This window comes from Ovis aries, chromosome 24, assembly GCF_016772045.2.
Source record: "Ovis aries strain OAR_USU_Benz2616 breed Rambouillet chromosome 24, ARS-UI_Ramb_v3.0, whole genome shotgun sequence".
In the NCBI taxonomy this organism is placed as follows: Eukaryota; Metazoa; Chordata; class Mammalia; order Artiodactyla; family Bovidae; genus Ovis; species Ovis aries.
Genome location: NC_056077.1, coordinates 10,126,511 through 10,146,095, shown reverse-complemented (window position 1 = coordinate 10,146,095; position 19,585 = coordinate 10,126,511). Strand labels below are relative to the sequence as shown.

The 19,585-nt window shown below is 53.7% G+C and overlaps 3 protein-coding genes across 8 annotated transcripts in view; 1 reads left to right on the top strand and 2 right to left on the bottom strand.

Moving 5' to 3' along the window:
* CLEC16A (C-type lectin domain containing 16A) overlaps positions 1-2,448 on the bottom strand; it is a 237,380-nt gene extending 234,932 nt beyond the window's left edge. For all 6 annotated transcript variants that reach the window (XM_027961431.3, XM_060405629.1, XM_060405630.1 and 3 more), the window contains exon 1: positions 2,215-2,448. In XM_027961431.3, coding sequence (XP_027817232.1) covers positions 2,215-2,294 — 80 coding nt within the window. In that variant the 5' untranslated portion in view covers positions 2,295-2,448. The remainder of the gene's footprint in view (positions 1-2,214) is intronic.
* A 2,346-nt stretch (positions 2,449-4,794) lies between these two features.
* Positions 4,795-19,538, top strand: DEXI (Dexi homolog). Its single transcript, XM_027961495.2, has 2 exons — positions 4,795-5,742; positions 18,885-19,538. Exon 1 carries the CDS (start codon positions 5,306-5,308, stop codon positions 5,591-5,593), a length of 288 nt encoding a protein of 95 aa, XP_027817296.1. The 5' UTR covers positions 4,795-5,305; the 3' UTR covers positions 5,594-5,742; positions 18,885-19,538.
* Positions 11,078-19,585, bottom strand: part of CIITA (class II major histocompatibility complex transactivator) — a 65,994-nt gene continuing 57,486 nt past the window's right edge. The window contains exon 20 of the mRNA XM_042239890.1: positions 11,078-14,015. The gene's annotated coding sequence lies outside the window, so the exon portion shown is untranslated. The remainder of the gene's footprint in view (positions 14,016-19,585) is intronic.

The window sequence follows — 19,585 nt, the reverse complement described above, 5'->3', positions numbered from 1 at the left end:
AAAGCACCCCACAGGCGCTGTGACCTAAACAATGAACCTGGGCAGTTCCTGGGATACTTCAAAGGAACCTGAATCCCTTTATCATTCCCTGGTTGGCCAGACGGCCAAGATGCCCCATTGGGCAGTGAGACTCAGCCAGGTTGAAAGTCTTCCCAAACTGATTTTTAGGATTTTTACTCAAAAAGACAGCATAATGAGTGCAAACCCTGAAGTCAAATCCTGGCTTTGACGCTTTTCGGCTGTCGTCACCTTGGGTAAGTGACTTAACATCTTCGGACCTTAGTTTCCACTCTAGAAAATGGAAACAATAATACTTCCAACAACTCATAAGACTTGTGAGAACTAAAGGAAATAACACACAGGAAGTCCTTAACAAGCACCTGGCACTGAACATGCATTTAATAATCACCAAAGTAATTTGAAAGGGCTCAAGTTGGGCAGAGTTAGGTGAGAGCCCGCAGGCACCTGGTGCTGGCAGCACGCCCAGCCTCCTTTAGATAACCCGCCACCCCTTCTCAGCCTCACCCACCGAGCCCCTAAATTCCTGAAATCCTTAAGCCTCTCCCTTTCCCGTCCAGCTGCCCTCCCATCTAAGATTCCTGCCTCCCTACACAGCCCTGTCTTTGTCCTAGGCCTCTCTCCTCCCCATGCCCTCTTTCATCCCAACCCTGCAACATTCCTCGCTACGTAATGACTCCTCCTGACTCCCTCTTTGAGACCTACAAATATTTATTAAGTGCCTGCTCTCTGCTAGAAAGGCACAGCTGAGAATTACGGCATCGCTTGTGCACGCGTGCTCAGTCGTGTCCGACTCTTTGCGACCCCATGGACTGTAGCCCGCCAGGCTCCTCTGTCCATGGGGATTCCCCAGGCGAGAAGGCTTCCCCAGCCCACTGAAGTGGGTTGCCATTTCCTTCTCCAGGGTATCTTCCCCACCCAGGGGTCAAACCTGGGTCTCCTGCATTGCAAGCAGATTGTTTACCATCTGAGCCACCAGGGAAACCCCTTATTTTCCATTAACCCTCTCCCCCAACCTCAAAAAATCCTAATCTCTGCCTGTCTGCTCTGCACCTCTCCCCATTCATTCATTTTTCTCTTTCTTTAAGCATCCGTCAAGATGCTATTGGGTGCCAGGCACAGAGCTAGATGTTGGGAATACAGCTTGTGAGCAAAACAAGCCCTCCTAGAAATACCAGCTTAGTAACAGACACAAAAGTAGTAAAAACACAAAGGATAGTTGCAGGTTGTGGAGATGAATCAAATGAATGAAATCAAGAGAAAGATCTAACAGAAAGGAATTGGGGCAAGGGAAGCACTTTAGGTAGGGATGCCTGGGAAGGGCTTGCCCCACTGATCAACACAGCTACCATTATTAGCTGCCTACTGTATAAGAGATGCTGGCTCAATCTCTTTACACACACAACATTACAGAATCTTTGCACAATGTTCACCATTCCTATTTGCAGATGAGGAATCAGAGTCTCAGAGAGGTGAAGCAATTTGGCCAAGGTCACACAGGCATTCAATCATGAAATCAGGATCTGAATGCAGCCACTCTGTGTACTCTTGCTTCCCAGAACCACCTTGCCACCTCCCTCCCCCTGAGCTCTACTTCTGACTCTTTATACTCCCCTAAGAAACCAGTTAGGATTTAAAAAAAAAAAAAATTTGTCCTTTACTGAGCACTGGTAGAAGCTTCCACCTTTACGTACATTCTCTAAGCCCACCCTCAAAACAATAGTAGAAAGCAGGTGCTGTCACTATAGTCATTTTACAACTGAAGAAACTGAGGCCTAAATTCACGCACTTAAATTCAAACCCACACCTGTCTGGCTCCAGGATCCAGACCTCTGACCCCTTAAGCGGTCCAGTCTAAGAAATATCGCCCCGGGGAAGCTTGGTGCCCATCGTCCAGCCCCGGCGAGAACGAGGTCGGCATCCGTAAACGGAAATCTGCATCTGTAATACCGAGACTCTGAGAAGCGGAGCGACTTGCCCAAGGTCACATAAGAGGGGAGCTACGAGGTCGGGGTTCGAAGCTGGGCGCCCTATGTCCAGAGCCTCAGCTCTTAAGCAGCTCACAGCCTTCCCTGAGCGCCTCCCTCGGCCCTCCGCCTCCGCTTTCACACTTCCCAGCGCCCCCGGCCGGGGTCTACGCGCCCGCAACCCCAGCTCCCGCCCCGCGGCCTCCCCATTCTGCCCCAATACACTCACTTGAGGTGGTCCAGGGAGTGGATGTTGCGCGAAGACTTGCCATGGCCCCCGCCCACCCAGCTCCGCGAGCGGCCAAACATCTCGGCGGTCCCGGCCAGTCGCTCGCCTCACGGTCTCATGCCCGAGCGGCCGGCCGGCCGGGCGCCCGTGGCGGCGGCACAAGCAGAGGAGGCAGCGGCGCGGGTGGTGGAGACACCGCCAACCACCTTCCTCCCTGGCCCACAGCCCCGCACTGACATTCAGCCGGAACCGGCCGTTCGACCGCCGCGCTTTACGGCCGCCCGCCGCGAGGAATGCTGGGAGATGCAGTTCGCTCGCGAGGCCCCCGCGGACGGGACTCTACGAAGGAACTACAAAGCCCGACGTGCATCACGCAACCGCTGGCCCGCGGCCTTGGAAGAGAGGCGGGACGAGAGGAGGGGAGTCTGCAGTATCTTAAGGGTGGGAGGAGCCCGGAGAAATGTATCTGTGAAGATGGGTGAATGAAAGTTACCACGATATTAGCAATTATTACCTTTGTGGTAGGCTTCCCTGGTGGCTCAGAGGTTAAAGCGTCTGCCTGGAATGAGGGAAACCCGGGTTCGATCCCTGGGTCGGCAAAACCCCCTGGAGAAGGAAATGACAACCCACTCCAGTACTCTTGCCTGGAGTAATCCCATGGAGGGAGGAGCCTGGTAGGCTACAATCCATGGGGTCGCAAAGAGTCGGGCACGACTGAGCAACTTCACTTTCACTTTCACTTTCACCTTTATGATAAGAATAAGAATAGCTGGTCCTTGGCCTATGCTGTGTGCCACTGCCGTAAGCTCTTTACACGTATTGTTATTTAATTCTCACAACAACCCTATGAGATGAGTACCTTTATTATCCCCTTTTTACCCGAGAGGAAATTGAATCACAGTGGGGTTAACTTACCCAAGATCATATAATTAGTACGTGGCAGACCCAGGATTCAAACCCAGGCGCCCTTAATTTTATGCCCCAAGAAACGAAACTGCACCAAACCGGTAACAGCCTGGTTTGTCCTTCAGTCTTTTTTTCTACTTGAGTTAAAAAGTAAATATTGAAAGGCCTTCGAGCAACAGTGTACCAAAACTGAACGTCCTGTACTTTCAGTGGATTTCTCTGGTCTTCACCCCTAATCCATGCCATTTCCAAAACATCCACATTTAAAAAAATAAGGAAACACCCAATTTCTTACACCAGGCCAGAAGATGTATCTAAATTTCTCTCCTGGGTTGGAAGTGGGAAATTCCATGGAGGCCCTGTTCACCATTCACCCTTTTCTACACCTCAGTTATTTAAGGTCTACTGTGTCCCATTAACTGTGCTCAGGACGGAATTGGGCTAAGGGCCAATGTTCTCCCCAATACCTAGCACAAGGTTTGCCACATAATAGGTGTTCAACAGATATCAGAGTGAATGAATGAATGAATGGTTTTTTTCACCTTCAGCAGTTGGAGGATTAATGGTTTGCTCTATAATTCATTTAAAGGGGCATGAGAGAGCCATAGAGAAAAAAGGGCAAGTTCTAGCCTCGAAACATACACAGGCCCAGCAGCTTCCAGGGTCCTTTTGTTTCTCTGGGCCTCAGTTTCCTAGTCTGTAAAAATGGGTAACATACTGCACTTCCCCAGCTGGTTCTAATTAATCAATGCATGTAAAGCACCCAGATCAGGGAGGCCTGAGATTTAAAAGTCTGGTGGAAACCGCTTTGGGAGGCACTTTGGGCAAGGTCAGTCTCCTGAAGGATGTACAAGGGGTGCCCCTGAGGAGGGGAATCAGCGAGCGGAAGAGACTCACTATTCTGTGAACTTCTTGGTTGTTTGAATGTTTAACCACGTTCGTTATTATTGCTGTAAAACACGTTTTACAACATAAAAACAAGAAGCAACATAAAAACAAGAAGACTGCAGGTCTGACCTGCCGGGAAGTGTCTTTACTCAGCTGTCCCTGAATTTTATTATGCAGATTCCCCCCGTCCCGCCCCGCCGAGGGGTGGATCTTCCAGCAGCCAGAATCTGCAGAGACGGGGCGCCGATTGATCTTCCCCTCCGTGGAAAACTGCCACTTTCGGAAAGGCCAAAATTTTCACTGGTGAGGTCCAGCGCCCCCGACCTGCCTCCTTTTTCAACAGGTAAACTGAGTCCCAAAAAGGCGTGGCGCCAATACTCAAGTCCAGCAGGGTGCTGATGAAGCTCAAGATTTCAAATCTTCAGCTTTTGTAGCCTTAGGATACCTCTCCGTTGTAACCGTGTTCTGAGTCTTTCCCCTCCCCCTACTCTGTCGCGGAACCGCAGAGCGAATCGGATTCGAGATCTTCCCAGAGTCGGGAATCGTGAAAGCGACTCAGAAGCCGGCGCCTGGAGGGTAGGCGATAGAGTATCCTCCCCCGGAAGTCTCGGGCCAATGAGCACAGGCGTCGAGTGAGCCAATGAGCGCAGGGAATGGGGAGGCGACGAGCCAATGAGCCCGGGGGGGCCACGAGCCAATGAGGGCGGAGAGGGGGCGGCGAGCCAATGAGCGCGGGGATGAGGGCGGCGAGCCAATGAGCGCGGGGCTGCTCCGGAGGCGGTGCTCGGAACGGGACCTGGAGGGCTACGCGGCTGCTGCAGCTATGGGCGCTGCGCCTTCGCGGGTGCCGGTCGGGATCAAGGAACGGCCGGGAGCGGCTGAGGAGACCGTCGCCGGGACTGGCCCTTGACGCTGAGTCGCGGTGGGGAGAGTCCCCGCTGGCGCCTCGAGGGCCAGTGAGTGGAAGCCGGGAGCATCAGAGGAGCCCGGGGCAGCCGCCGGCCACTTCGAGGAGGGGGTGGGGGGACCCAGCCTGACCGCTGGAAGGGTCGACAGTGCGGTGTGGCCTCCTCTGCGGGTGGGGTGACCCGCCTGGCACCTCTCAGGGGCCGGGGCGCGTCCGCAGGGACCGACGCACATCTCTTGAGGGCACGCCGCCGGGGCCCAGGGCTGCCTGGGCCAGCCCCGGGGAGCCCCTGGATGGCTGAGCTGCCCCCGCGCCGGCCGCCCGGGCGCCGCAGCGGCTGAGCTCGCCGGGATCGCCGGGCCGCCGCCCGCCGCCCTCGCCGCCCGCTGCATGCCCGGCGCCCGGGTAGCGGCCCACCTGGACGCTCTGGGCCCCCTGGTCCCCTCCGTGCCGCCGCCGCTCCTGCCCTCTATGTTCTACGTGGGCCTGTTCTTCGTCAACGTGCTGATCCTGTACTACGCCTTCCTCATGGAGTACATCGTCCTCAACGTGGGCCTCGTCTTCCTGCCCGAGGACATGGACCAGGCGCTCGTGGACCTCGGCGTGCTCTCCGACCCCGGCTCAGGCCTCTACGACGCCGACTCGGAGCTCGACGTCTTCGATGGTTACTTGGAGTAGGCTCGGCTGCCCTCCCCCGCCGCTCTCCCCACGACCCGCAACCGTCGGCCCGGACCGGGGCCCAGGTCATGCAGCTGCTGTTGATTGAGGGCACCGCCTGGCCAGGGATGGGACCCCCAGGACGAGGCCCGCTCCGGCCTCCGAGGCCTGTAAGTGCCCTCTCTGCGCAGGATGAGGGCGGGCTGGGGCGCTGGCGAGGAAGAGGGAGGCAGCCCAAGCCGGACACACACCCCTCCCCCAGGCCTCTGATTTCTCAGTCCAGGTCTGTTTGGATGACAGGAACGGCTGGATTTTTCTTAGGCCCTTAGTTAGGGCTGGAAAGCTTCCCCTAGCGAAGGTGACAGCTGTTGAAGAAGGGAAGGGACACAGGACGCAAGTGGCTTCTTGGTTACCCATAGTAGCAACTTCACAGCTTAGGGAGAAAGCTTTTGCACCCAAGTCCATTTGAGGCAGGCCTGTCAACGCCCCACCCCCACCCCACCCCCCATCCTTAGCCTGCATGGATGGTGACCTTGCCTTTTAGGAGATTCCCGCTAGTCCTGGAAGGATGAAGACTTGCAGTGTTAAAAGAGGGAGGAAGCCAGGCACTGATCACCTTTGTCCTATGGCCCCTTGGAGAACTGGGTGGGGACTTAGAGCAAGGGTTCCTGGCTGTCGCTGTGAGAGGAGAAACCTCCTTCAGCAAAGACCCTGTACTTCCTTTGGCGTTGGCTAGGCTCCCGTTTTGGAGTCAGGTTTCAGGGCGCCCCAGCTCATCAGTTCCGCAGCTTGAATCTGCAGGGGCTGCCAGTTTCGCAGGCTGCTTTCACAGAGGAGGCCAGCTGGGGCTTGGTGCTGCGGTGGCTTTGCCTGCTGTGTTTGCAAGGCAAACTCAAGGGGCTTGGGGACCAGCAGGAGAAGGAACTACAGGATCCTTGCACTGAGGTGTTAAAGCCCTGCCCCTGGGCTGCCACCAGAAAGCTGTGTCCAGCCCCACCTTGTGTGTTGGTGGGAGGGAAATGAAGATTCAGCAAGGAGAAAGACGTGGCCAAAGTCACAGCCGGGAAGAGAGGCAGCAGGCTTAGATGAGAGAGGCTCTGGTGAGGGTTCAAGGGACGTGCAGGAATTTCTCAGCTGAGCCCTTCAGCTGGATGTGCTAGGCACTGTCCTGAGTGGCAGTGGCAGGGGACACTGAGGTGGTGGGCAGGGGCTCCTTTCGGAAAACGGGCATTAATGCCGCTCACCCTAAGCATGCTGCATTTACCCCTTCCTCTTGCCTGTCTTAGCCTAGATGACCATAGTCAGAGGGTGATGCAGGACACACTAGCAGTGGGCAGGACATACTAGCAGTGTCAACCTGGGGGGCTGACAGATTTCTTCAAAGAAAGCTTTATTTGAGCTCAGGGAGACCTTAGCAAGAGCCAAGTGCCCGGTGGAGCGTGTGTCGTCTTCCCTGCATACCTATCCAGTTGGGCGGCCTGCCTGCCATCCATCCATCGATTTGTTCTTTTCTTGAGCAGATGTTTACCCAGTACCTAGTGTGCTTGGGTGAACACAGTGAACAAGACAGACTCAGACCCAGGCCTCTTGGCACTTGGTGAGAAAGACAAGCAGGTTCCCAACAAGACAGTGAGATTTTTGAGAGCTACAGTAGAAAGGCGTGACATCCTCTCTTGCGTTCACTACTATTTCCTCGCTTAGAACAGCTCCTGGCATCTAGTAATTGCTCAGTTAAATGCCTGGATAAGTGAAACAAGACTGGGAGATGGGCTGCTTCAGACAGGGGGTTCAAAGAAGGCCTCTCCGAAGAGGTGACACCTTTGAGCCCTAAATTGATGGAAGGAGCCACACGTGATGATCTGGAGAAAAGCAGTCCAGGCCTAGGGACCCACTAGTGCCAAGGTCATGAGGTGGGAGAGAGCTGGTTCTTCCAACAACTGCAAGGAGGCTAGTGTGACAGAACAGCCCTAGGAGAGGTTAGTGGGGTGGATGGGGCCAAATCATTCAGGACCCGGGAGGCCACAGCCACAAGCAATGGGAAGAAGGTTTTAGGCAGGGAAAGACACCGTTCTGGTCCACATTTTGCAAAGATAACTGGTGATTGTGGGCAGGATGAGCCATAAGGCCAAGTGTGGAAATTGGGAAGCCAGTTAGGAACTGGATAGTTGCTCAGACCAGAGGTGATGGAGGCTTGGAAGAGGCAAAGTTGGTGAAGATAGAGAAACATAAACAGAGCAAGAATCCCTTTTGGAGGTAGAACCTATGGGATCCACTCAGAACCTGTACTGAGTGTCAATGATATACCATGCCTGGTTCTAGGCCCTTTGCGTATTCACTCATTGGGTCATTCAACAAATGTTAGCCCTGCCTGCTCTCACACGTTCAATCGCCAGGTGGCTAAGATCCCCTGGAGGAGGAAATGGCACCCCACTCCAGTATCTTTGTCTGGAAAATCCCATGGATAGAGGAGCCTAGTGGACTACAGTCCACGGGATCGCAAAGAGTCGGACACGACTGAAGCGCCGAGCACGCATGCGCACACGCTCTCCTGCCAAGCCCTAGAGATCCCAAGATGAGTCCCCGCCCCCAACTAAGCCTTTGACTTACAGTTAGTGCGACTTGGTGATGAATGTCTTATTTTATCTCTTCACCACATCTACTGCAACACTTCCCGTTCCAAATGAAAACATTGGCACTCTCTGGACCAGAAAGCGAAGCCCAAATGCTTCAGCATACTTTGCAGCCAACACTGTTTGAGCAGAAACACCAGGAAATGTATCTCAAGGACACCCTTGCAAAGCTTTCCAAGTGACAGGGCCTGACTCCAGCAGGTGGGGAGGCCTGGGGCTGTGGGAAATACTGGTGCCTGGAGAAATGGTGGGAACCAGGCACAGCGTGCCTCCTTGCTCAGTCCCAGAGCCAAGCCACGGTGGCCTAGGTCCCAAAGACAAGAAGCCCAGAATCCAGTTGGGGAGGGGTGGCTAGTAGCAAGAAAAGCCTGTGGGAAGGATGAAAGATGATCTGACTGCACCTCTTCTCCTGGCCCCTTTCATAAGCAGAACACCAGTAGTCAAATCTTACTCCTTCTCGCTCTTTCTCAGTTAGACGGTCTCCTGTTGCACACAGGCCAGTCCAGGAAACACTGACCAAAGGTGTGGGCTCGCCAGGCATGGGGGACTAGGGTGACCTCAGGATGAAGGGTGCACTCATTTTTGCTCCCTCTCTTTTTTTCCACATGACTCAGTTTCTCAAATGCTTGTTGAGCACCTATTTAAGGAGGCAGTATTAGGCTTCCCCAGGTGGCTCAGTGGTAAAGAATCCACCTGCCAGTGCAGGATACTCAGGTTTGATCCCTGGGTTTGGGAAGATCCCCTGGAGGAGGAAGTGGCAACCCACTCCAGTATTCTTGTCTGGGAAATCCCATGGACCCGGAGCCTGGTGGGCTACAGTCCATGGGGTCGCAAAGTGCTCAGACTCAAGTTGACCTAGGTTCAAATACCAATCCTAGTTGTGACCTTGGGCATGCTACAGTACCTCCCCAGGTGTCAGATTCCTCTTCTGCAAAGCAGGGATCATAATCTACTTCGTTCTGAGGATTGAATGAGATAGATGTAAAGCTCTTAGACCTTCCTCTATGTGTGTGACACATGAAAATTAACGACTGTTATTGTACACTCAGGCCCTTGTGAATGTAAAAACCTGCACGTACCCTCAAGTATGCATATTTATATCCCACGATGAGCACGGTCTTCTCTTGTGACTCAGCTGGTAAAAAATCCGCCTGCAATGCCGGAGACCTGGATTCCATCCCTGGGTTGGGAAGATCCCCTGGAGAAGGGAACGGCAACCCATTCCAGTATTCTGGCCTAGAGAATTCCATGGACTGTGTAGTCCATGGAGTAGCAAAGAGCTGGACACGACTGAGCAACTTTCACTTACTCTTCTTTCATGAGCAAGAGAGGTCTGGCTGCCTGAGTGCTGGGCGGGTCTGGGTCTGGACCACCAGGACAGACTTCCCCCTCTGCCTGGCTGGTCTGGGACCCTCAAGAGACCTTTTCCGTCGCCCCGTGGTCTCTAAGGCCACCTGATCTGGAGAGCTGTGGCTGTGGTTTTCCTCGAGTATTCTTCGTTGCCCAGGCGTGGGGCTGGGGACCAGGCGCTCCTTCCTGGGAGAGAGGGCCACTGCAGCTGGCCCAGGCGCTGGGGAGAGTCCTCACGTCCCAGCGGTTCCTGTGTGGAGGCAGCTTTGTCGGATTGATTTGTCCTGGTTCCTGATGAAAGCAGCCTCTGCCTGCCAGCGCTCAGCGTTGCTGCCCGAGTCAGCATAGCCTGGGGGAGGCCAGGTTGGGAGCTAAGGGTAGGTGGACTAGGTCTGCTTATCCCAGGGTTTCCCAGATATCAGTGTTCTGACTGGTGCCACAGCTCCTTCCTGACCCGCCTGCCCTGGTCTCTTGGTGGCAGTCTGTGGCCTGTGCCTTCAGCAGAACACTCAGGCTGGGCATCTGGCTTCCCTGCTCGGAAACCCAAACCTCCCTTGGGGATGCACACGATAGGTTCAGATGGTGGGAGAGGCTGCGGTGGAGCTCCGGGGAGGGGTCAGGGCAGACAGGGGAGCCAGGTGGGAGGGAGACAAGTGGTGGTGACGTGGGAAGACGGGTGCGCCCCCAGGCCCTGCTGCCTCCAGCTCTCTGCTGCCCTGAGGCCCCCTGGGAAGTGTGCTGTCTGCCCCACTGGACAGGTGAAGACCCCTGCATGTGTCTCGAGACAGCTGAGGTGCCGGGGGCCCCATTCCCTCATGCCTGAGTTGTGCAACTGGAGATTTCATCCAAGGGAAACCCTCACAGCCCTTGCCTCTGTTCCCTGAACCCAGAATTGAGGGGCTCCTGTCAGCTCGAGCCTTGGAATTCCTGGTTTATGTGCCATCCTCCCTTCCTGGGACTTCTGAAAGCATAGTTCACTTTTGGGAAACCAAGACCACAATAAAAAGGACAGTCAGCCACATCCCCCATGTCCATGTCTCAGAGAAAGAAACTGAGGCCTGGAAAGGGGGGATGAGGGACCAGGGGTACAAAGCTAGCAAGACAGCCAAGCCCCCGACCCAGCTCTGAGGGAGGGTGCAGGGGTGCTCCCAGCTCCCCTCTGTGGCTCTGCCAGGCCTGCCTCAGATGTTCTCTTGGTCCTTGGTCTGAGTTTCTTTTTTTAACTTTATTTTGAAATAATAATTACACAAGTTGCAAAGAATTCCCATATATACTTCACCCAAATTCACAAGTGCATGCATTCATTTTTGCCATGCTTGTTCATGTGTACAGATGCTACTCTGGACATGCATGTGTGTATATATACATGCTTCCGTATATGTGTATATACATGTGTACATGTACGTATATTTTTTGAACCATTTTTGAAAACAGATTGCAGATATTATGTTCGTTTACTCCTAAATATCTCAGTGTGTATATCCTTAGAATGAGGGCTTTTACTTAAATCATCACAGTACCACTGTCAAAATCAACACATTTAATGTTGATAACACTCTTAGGACCAGTCTGAGCTGTGACTGTTCAGATTTCACCAGTTGTGCCAATAGTGTCCTTTCACAGTGAAAAAGGAGGGTGGGAAGGGAGTCGAGGCCCAGGAGCCAATCCCAGGTTGCCCTTGTCATCCCCCGTCATGTCTTAAGCCGTCTTTAGTCTGAACACTCCCTCGGTCTGTGTCTTTCGTGATGCTGACATTTTGAAGCATGCAAGTCTGGTATTTTGTAGACTGTCTCAGTTGGGGTTGCCTGATGTTGACTCCTGAGTTTAGCTTCAGATGGTGTACTTTTCGGCAGGAATACCACAGGGAAGCGAGCATGTGTCCTGAGTACATTGTATCAGGAGACACGTGGTGTCTGTCAGCCTCATTACTGAAGATGTTAGCTCTGACCACTTGGTTAAGGTCTTGCCTGCCACCTCTCTCTGCTGCAGAGTTCCTGTTCCTCCCTTTATAGTTTATGAAGAAGTATGTTTGTTCTAGTGCTTAATTTCTTAAAAATCTGTCTTTTTCATGTGAATTTATTTTTAAAAGACTGTTTATGTCACTGAAAAGAGAAAACCAGCATCACTTGGCATGGATAAAAATACTAAGTGCCAAAGTCATTAACTTCTGGACAAATACTAAAGCCCGCTAAAGGCACAGGGCCCCCAGCTCTTTGTCAAAAAGTCAAGTTACCAACTGTCATGTGATATACTCTAGCATCAAAGTGGAGCTTTCTCCTTCAGGTAATCCATAAGGATTGGCCAAGAACCAAAAGTCACTGGCTCCCTCGGTGTCTCTCAGGTTTATCCCAGGCCATCTCGGTGGACCCCCTAAGACTGGTGCTTAGAGGCTTTGCAGTCAGATTTGGGTTTAAGTCCCAGCTGGACTAGGGCCTTTACCTCCCCAAGCCTCAGTTTCCTTCTCTGTAAAATGGGGAATATAGTGGTCCCTGTTGAAGGGCTCAAGTCTGCCTGCCAGTGCAGGAAATGCAAGAGATGAGGGTTCAATCCCTGGGTCGGGAAGATCCCCTGGAGGAGGAGATGGTAACCCACTCCAGTATCCTGGCCCAGAAAATCCCATGGACAGAGGAACCTGGCAGGCTACAGTCCAGTGGGTATCCGGGAGTCAGACACGACTAAGCCGTGAAAGCAGTTGAAGTGCTCTTGCATGTTGGGTGAGATGGGGATGGTCCTGTAGTTGATTCTTGATCAGTGATGCCATCGGTGGTGATGGTGTGTCAGACCCAGAGCAGGTCGGCCCAAGAAGGCTTCCCCTTTCTCAGGCCCCTTTCCTCTGTGTGGGGGCCAGTTGCCAAGGAGGGCATGTCTGTTGGGCAACCTCTGAAGCAGTCCAAGTGTGGTGGTAACTGGTGCCCAGGGAGCCAAGTGATGCTGGTATCCTCATAGCTGGCAGCCCCTGCCCCAAGCCTGGGGGTGCCTGGGACCTGGTTCCAGAGTCAGTCACCCCCTGAGGGGGCAAGCTCCATTCCTGGGAGTCCTTCCTGCCAGGGGCCTTGGCTCGGTGGTTGTAAATAACTATTTCCAGTTTCCCCTGAGTGTCACCCCATGAAACAGGTGGGGCAGGGCTCATTAGCTCCATTAGACAGGGCGGAAAACTGAGGCTTGGGGAGGTTCAGGGACTCGCCCCAGACACCCCGCTGTGAGGGGGCCACGTGGCGCCTCCTGGCCACACTCTCAGTGCTCCCAGTGAGGCAGTGAGCATGCCGAAGCCTAGTGCAGGCCGGCTGTGGATGCCCTGCCCCCTCTTGGGCACTTGCTGCTTTGCACTTTGGAGCAGAGGAACCCAGCCCAGGCTCCCTTTTTGCAGTGCTGGGAGTGTCTGGCTAGAATTAATGGTTTCACTTTCAGCGTTTATCTGTTGCTTTCTGCTTATGACAGATGGTCTTATTTTTTTTCATTCGCGATAGTGACATAAAGATTGCTTTTAAAATTGTGGAATTTGCCGGGGAGAAACAGGCCAGTAGTTCAGGTGGTTCTTGGCTGTGGAAGGACTCAGAAGGCCTCATGGAGCCTGGGGCGCAGGCCAGCTGGAGGCGCTCCTGATGAGGAATCACCACAGAACCCGTGCTTGAGGGGTGGCAACCGCCGACTCAGAAACCAGCATCCAGACACTCTGGAGAAGGGCCAGGACCCTGGCTTCCCTCCCCCAGGAGCCTAGACCCAGGCAGACAGGCGAAGTCTCCTTCGCCCTCCCGCTTCCAGCCACGCACTCGTCCACCAGACATGGCAGAGGCCTTCCTGTGTGCAGCCTGGTGCTGAGATGGCAGTGAAGAACCTGGGCAAGTCATACCCGCTGGCGTCTGTCTTTACGGCTTTAATTGGCTGGTGCATACGTGGAGAAGGAGGAATGGGCAGTGGGTGCCCAGCAGGCAGGGTCTTTTGGAGGACGGAAGGGTTACCCTTTAGAAGACCCTCTGCACCAAGGAGACCCCCATTCCCAGCCTGTGTTTTCTAGCTGAGAACAGGTGGGGACATGGAGGGGAGGGGCCGTGTGTGCTGGGTATTGCAGGCATTCCAGCAACACATTTCATGTAATCCTTGTAACAAACAGCTAGCAGTTTGTTTCAAATGGGGACACAAGCCCAGAGAGGTTAGGTGACTTGCCTGAGGTCACACAGCCAGGAAGGGGCAGAGCCTGAAGGACTCGAGACCGGCCGATTCCAGACCTCACCTGGGCTATCTCAGAGGAGCAGGAGAGTGAGACAGCCCAACTGCACAAAGAATCCTCTTCCAACAAGTTCAGAGCATTGTCCCACCATCACCTTTAAGACAGATCTCAAAGCATTTCCCCACAGATAGCCAGACTGAGACATTGCTTCTTAAGATTAATTAAGTGCCCAACTATCATTCTGATGACAAACCAGCCAGCCAGCCATTCCTTCTGTCCAGCTCTGGGGAGTGGCCTGGAAGGAAAGGTACAGTTTCAGAAAGAGAAAACACCCAGAGCCAATAGCTGATGACTTGTCGGTCATGCTTTAAGGATGTCAGGAGGTGGGAGAACCCACTGCCTAGACTCTAAGCTGCCGCCTCAGAATGTTCTCAGCCTGGGGCTTCTGATGCCAGAGGAAAGAAATGAACTAGGTGCCAAGAGGAACTGAGAGAGACGATGGGGTTAGACTACAGAGCTTCAAATCCTGGCTCTGCCATTTGTGAGCTGTGTGACCTCGCTTGGTTAACTTAACCTCTCTGAGCCCCATCTGAAATTCAGGGATGATGGCCCTCCTTGGCTCCACCTCCTGGGGTTGTTCGGAGGAATGAATGAGCTAAGCCATGAGTTGCAGCAGATAGTACAAGGTGAGCACAAGTGCTTGAGAATCTGTCAGCTGGTTTGCTGTGAGACCAGACTTGCAAGTCAGAGAAGCGAGGAGGTTGGTCTCTAACAGCAGCAGTGTGTGGCACAGATGAGGGGAGCCAGGACATCCTCCCACCAGTAGAGGCCTGGGGCCATACCTCTGTCCTCAGTGCGCTGTGTGGCTTAGGACAGGTCACTGCCCTCTCTGGGCCCCTTCATTCTCTGGAGTGACCAATTCAGGTCAGGGTCTCCCAAACCTCTTATGATACCATCAGCAATTTTTGCCATATTTGCTCACTGCCTGAACTGTTATCTGAACTGTTATTTATGCAGTTAACACAAGTTAAACATACACAAGTGTTAGTCTTTCAGTCACGTCCGACTCTTCGCGACCCCATGGACTATAGCCCACTGGCTCCTCTGTCCACAGGATTCTCCAGGCAAGAATACTGGAGTGGGTAGCCATGCCCTCCTCCAGGGGATCTTCCTGATCCGGGGATGGAACCCAGATCTTTTGCACTGCAGGCAGATTCTTTACCATCTGAACCCCCGGGGTTATGCAGTTACTATCTTCAAACCAGAGGCTCTCTTTTTAAAGTGAAATTAACATGGTGGAAAGAGAGGATCTTTATGGTATTACTATCAGAAAGGGAAGACTGGCATCATTCTCCATAAAAAGAAGGTGACCCTGCAGATGAGCAATGAGAACAGAGGGCGTTGGTGAATTCTAGCGGGAGCTGGCGCCTGAGCCTGTTCCTTCCGGAAGTTAGCGCGTGTGACAGAGTCGCACTAGCCAGACTGACACCCGCCTGGGACTCAGGTTGTTTGCAGTCATGAGCATCGGGAGGGGAGTGAGGCCCTGTTCCAAGTGGGGGTCCCATGTTCTCTAACAGCCCTTCCGCCCAAATCTGAAATGGGCTCCAGTTCAGTCCCCTGCCTTGGAGAGTGTGCAGGGAGCCCTGGTAATGCTGAATTGGAATGAACAGTCTGCTTTCCTGGATGTCAGAGGTCTGGGGAGCTCCACGCTGACCACCACAGGGAACCCCAGAGTCCCCATGGGGGAGGGAGGTCTGCAGAAGGTGGGCTCCTGGTGGGATGGGAGGGGAACTCGTGAACACTTTTCTGGAGGATGGAGCTCTCCGATGCGCTGGTTGCAGCGCCGGCTTCCCCTCTGGCCTGCCAGGTCCTGGGTCATCAGTAGGAGCCAGGGACGGTCTTTTGAGCAGTGAAAGGATGTGTTCCTAGCTGAGCCCTAGGAGATGAATCTGCCAAGGACACAAGAAACTGACCTGATGTGGCCCCTGCTAACCTCTCCGTGTCTCTCCCAGGGCTGGGCTTCCCAGATGGCACTCGTGGTAAAGGACCCACCTGCCATTGCAGGAGACACAGCAAATGCAGGTTTGATCCCTGGGTCAGGAAGAGCCCCTGGAGGAGGGCATGGCAGCCAACTCCAGTATTCTTGCCAGGAGAATCCCATGGACAGAGGAGCCTAGTGGGCTGTGGTCCATAGGGTCGCAAAGAGTCAGACACGGCTGACTTAACTTAGCACACGTGCACTCATGACCAGCCTTCAACCCCTTTCCACCCCAAACCAGACTACAGGAGGTTCTGAGGCCTGGTCACCAGTCCTCTCCCTACCTGGCGTGTCCTTCACACCTTTCCCCAGACTCGGCTCCAGCCATTCCCTGTGCTTCGTCCTGGGTCAGCATGGTACCTTGGGCTGCAGTTGCTTCCTAGATGTGTTTCAAAGGCAGAGACTACACTCATCTCAGTCCCCAGTGCCCAGGTCAGGCCCTGGCATACATGAGGCGTGAGATTATATAGTGTTTAAAATCTCCAGTGGAAAAAGTCCTGGAGAGCTGAGCATCCTTAAGCAAGTTTCTTACTCCATCTGAACCTTAGTGTCTTCATCTTTAAAATGGAATCATAATAACCTAACTCCTGGGGTGTTAGGAGTGTTGAGTGAAATGACCCATGTGATACTCCATCTCAGGTGTGCAATCCCCAGGAGCTGACCCAGGAGCAAACAATTCCAGTGCACATTGTTTATTTGGGAGGTGGTCCAGGGGCTTCGCAGGTGACACTAGTGCTAAAGAACCCACCTGTCAATGCAAGAGACATAAGATCTCCTGGGTCGGGAAGATTCCCCTGAAGGTGGGCATGGCAACCCACACTAATATTCTCACCTGGAGAATCCCATGGACAGAAGCAGTCTGTAAGGCCTCAAAGAGTTGGACACGAGTGAAGCAACTTCGCATGCTGTGCCCAGGAATTAACTAATGTGGAGTGGCAAGCCACCTCCACGGCCCTGGGCTCAGTCCTGCTCAGGAGCTCTGGGAAGCAGTGTAATGGAGAAAGTGGCTCAGCATCGCTACAGCCACCACACAAGAGCTGGAAGGGTGAAAGTGTCAGGCTTTCAGTCACATCTGCCTCTGTGACCCCATGGACTGGAGCCCACCAGCCGCCTCTGTCCATGGGATTTCCCGGACAAGAACACTGGAGTGGTGTCATTCCATTCTCCAGGAGATCTTCCCAGCCCAGGGATAGAACCCGAGTCTCCTGCATTGCAGGCAGATTCTTTACCGCCTGAGCCCGCAGGGAATGGGGTATTGATTCCCAGCTTTCTGGCCTTCACTGGTTGGAAGGCAGCTGTGGAAAGATGTTGGCGCTGCCTGCACTTGCAGCCTGGAGCCCAAGCAGGCTCTGGAGGCAGAGAGGCCTCAGGCAAAGAGGCGGGTCCCTGCAGCTGGAAGCTGCCTGGTTAGGGTGCCTCGGGACGGTGAGTGGACGAAGTTGGGTGCAGCACCCACACTCTGCCTAGGGCTCATGGTGCAGAGTGAAAGCTCAGGAGGTGGTACCTGCTCTGATGGCGAACTGTCTCCATCTTCATCACTATCCCAGTGCCAGCCTCGCCTCCCACAGTTAAGCAACTTCAGGCAGGTCCCAACTTCAAACAGAGGTCTGAACCTCTGTTTCCTAACCTATAAAGTGGGGAAATTCATGGTTCTCAGCGGAAGCAGTTCTGTCCCCTTGGGTGGCCCTAGGAAATGGGGTGAGCAAGCATTTTGTTGTCACCTTTGGGACCAAGGATGCTGCTGTACACTCCAGAACAACCCACCTGCCATGTCAGAGAATTGTCCTGCCCCAAATATCAGTAACTCTTGATGAACAATAACACGTGTGTGTTTAACGTGTACATTTTTTAAGTTATTATTTTCCTAATATTTAATTTGGCTGCATCAGATCTTAGTTGGGGCATGTAGGATCTTCATTGCCCAAAGCGTGTGTGGGTTTACTTGTCCCGTGGCATGTGGAATATTGGTTCCCCAACCAGGGATTGAATCCATGTCCCCTGCATTGGAAGGTCAATTCTTATTAACCCCACCAGGGAAGTTCCTGGTGTCTGAGTTTTATGTGATGCTTGATGACGTTTGCAGAAGTAGTCTGAGCCAGCATCAAAGGTGGTGAGACTCAGAATTGGGGCAGGACTCGTGGGGGCTGTAAGGGGGGTGGGCATGGGAATGTGAGATGCTGCAGGCACAGCTGGACCCAGAGAGAAAGGGGGGCAGGAAACGAGGACCCGCGGGGAGCCAGGTGGGGAGGATGCTGTGCCCTGGGAAGACGGGCCTGGCGGGGCTGCTGAATAGCTTGGCTGTGGCCACAGCCTTCCCGTAGGCGACGAGGCATCTTCCCAGCAGGGTGGGAGCTGCTGCCAAGCCCTGCCCACTCCCTGGAGCTCATGTCAGCCAGCTGACCCCAGGCGACCCTGAGCAAGCTACCCTCCTCCTTCCTCAGCTCCCGAGGTGCTCCTCCTGGGGATTTTCTGCCAGGAGTGAGACAGCCCTTCCTCTCCCTGGTGAAACTGTGCTGCTTCTCCAGCCTGGTGCTTAGAAACCAGACACATTCATTAAAATTTTTTAATAAAAAATCATAGGGGACTTCCCTGGCAGTCCAGTGGTTAAGACTTCTCCCAGTGTAGGGGGTACGGGCTCAATCCCTGGTCAGGGAGCCAAGAGCCCACGTTCCCCACCTTTTGTGCTAAGTCCTGTCCAACTCTTTGCGACCCCATGGTCTGTAGCCTGCCAGGCTCCTCTGTCCGTAGGGTTTCCAGGCAAGAGTACTGGAGTGGATCGCCATTTCTTCCTCCAGGGGATCTTCCTGACCCAGGGATCGAACCCACCTCTCCTGCATCTCTTGCACTGCAGGCAGATTCTTTACCTCTGAGCCACCAGGGAAGCCCTAAGACTCCACATACCTCCTGGCCAAAAAAACCAAAGCATCAAACAGAAGCAATATTGTAACAAATTCAACAAGGACTTTAAAAATGGTCCACGTCCAGAAAAGGAAAAAAAAAAATCACAGGACAGCAGCGCTAGCCTAAGCTCAAGGTTCCTGGTGGTTCCCCAAGTTCAAACCTCTTGGTGGATGGGGTCAGGTCAGTGCTTCTGTGCTAGTAACACCGCTTTGTCCCTCTTGCCAGGCCTGCTCCCCTCGAAAGCTCCGTGCCAACAGAGAGGTTCCAGTCCGGGCCCAGGACGGTGGGACAGAGAGATTGAGAATGGACGCCAAGGTCCGGGAGGCACGTGCCCCCGCCCAGAGGGTGAGGCAGGGGTGCCCGGAGACCTCGCCTGCCTGCGGCGTCGTGCACACAGCCTCGCCCTGGCTCCCGACCTTCCGCCATCTCAGTGGATGTTTACATGAACCCAGCCAGAGTCAGCCTCCCTGCTTTCCACCCCCGGCTGCATCTGCTTACCCCACTTAACCTTCGGAGAGAGAGGACACGTCATAGACGAAAGCGACTCCCAGCTCTGTTTGATGCCAGTGGAGCTCTAAGCCCGATGGGATCTGTCCCGAGTCCAGGCTTAGATGCAGCGACTTGCTTCCGAGAGAGACTCAGAAGGAAAAGAACACCTGGGGGGCTGAGGGTGGGGTTTGGACTCATTCATTTCAAGTTGTTTGCTTGCCATCAAGTTGCCAGAACTGATACATTGTGCCAGGGGTGGGGACAGCCACTCCTCCAGCCGGAAATATTTTTTGAAAATGTGAGTGGTATGAATACTTGACTTCGATAAACCTGTAAAAGCAATACTTAGGAGGCTAACTTCTTTCAATTAAAAAATGTATGCAACTCCAACCCCTGGGGGCCCTGCCTTTTTTTTTTCCCCCCTTTGAGATTTGGAA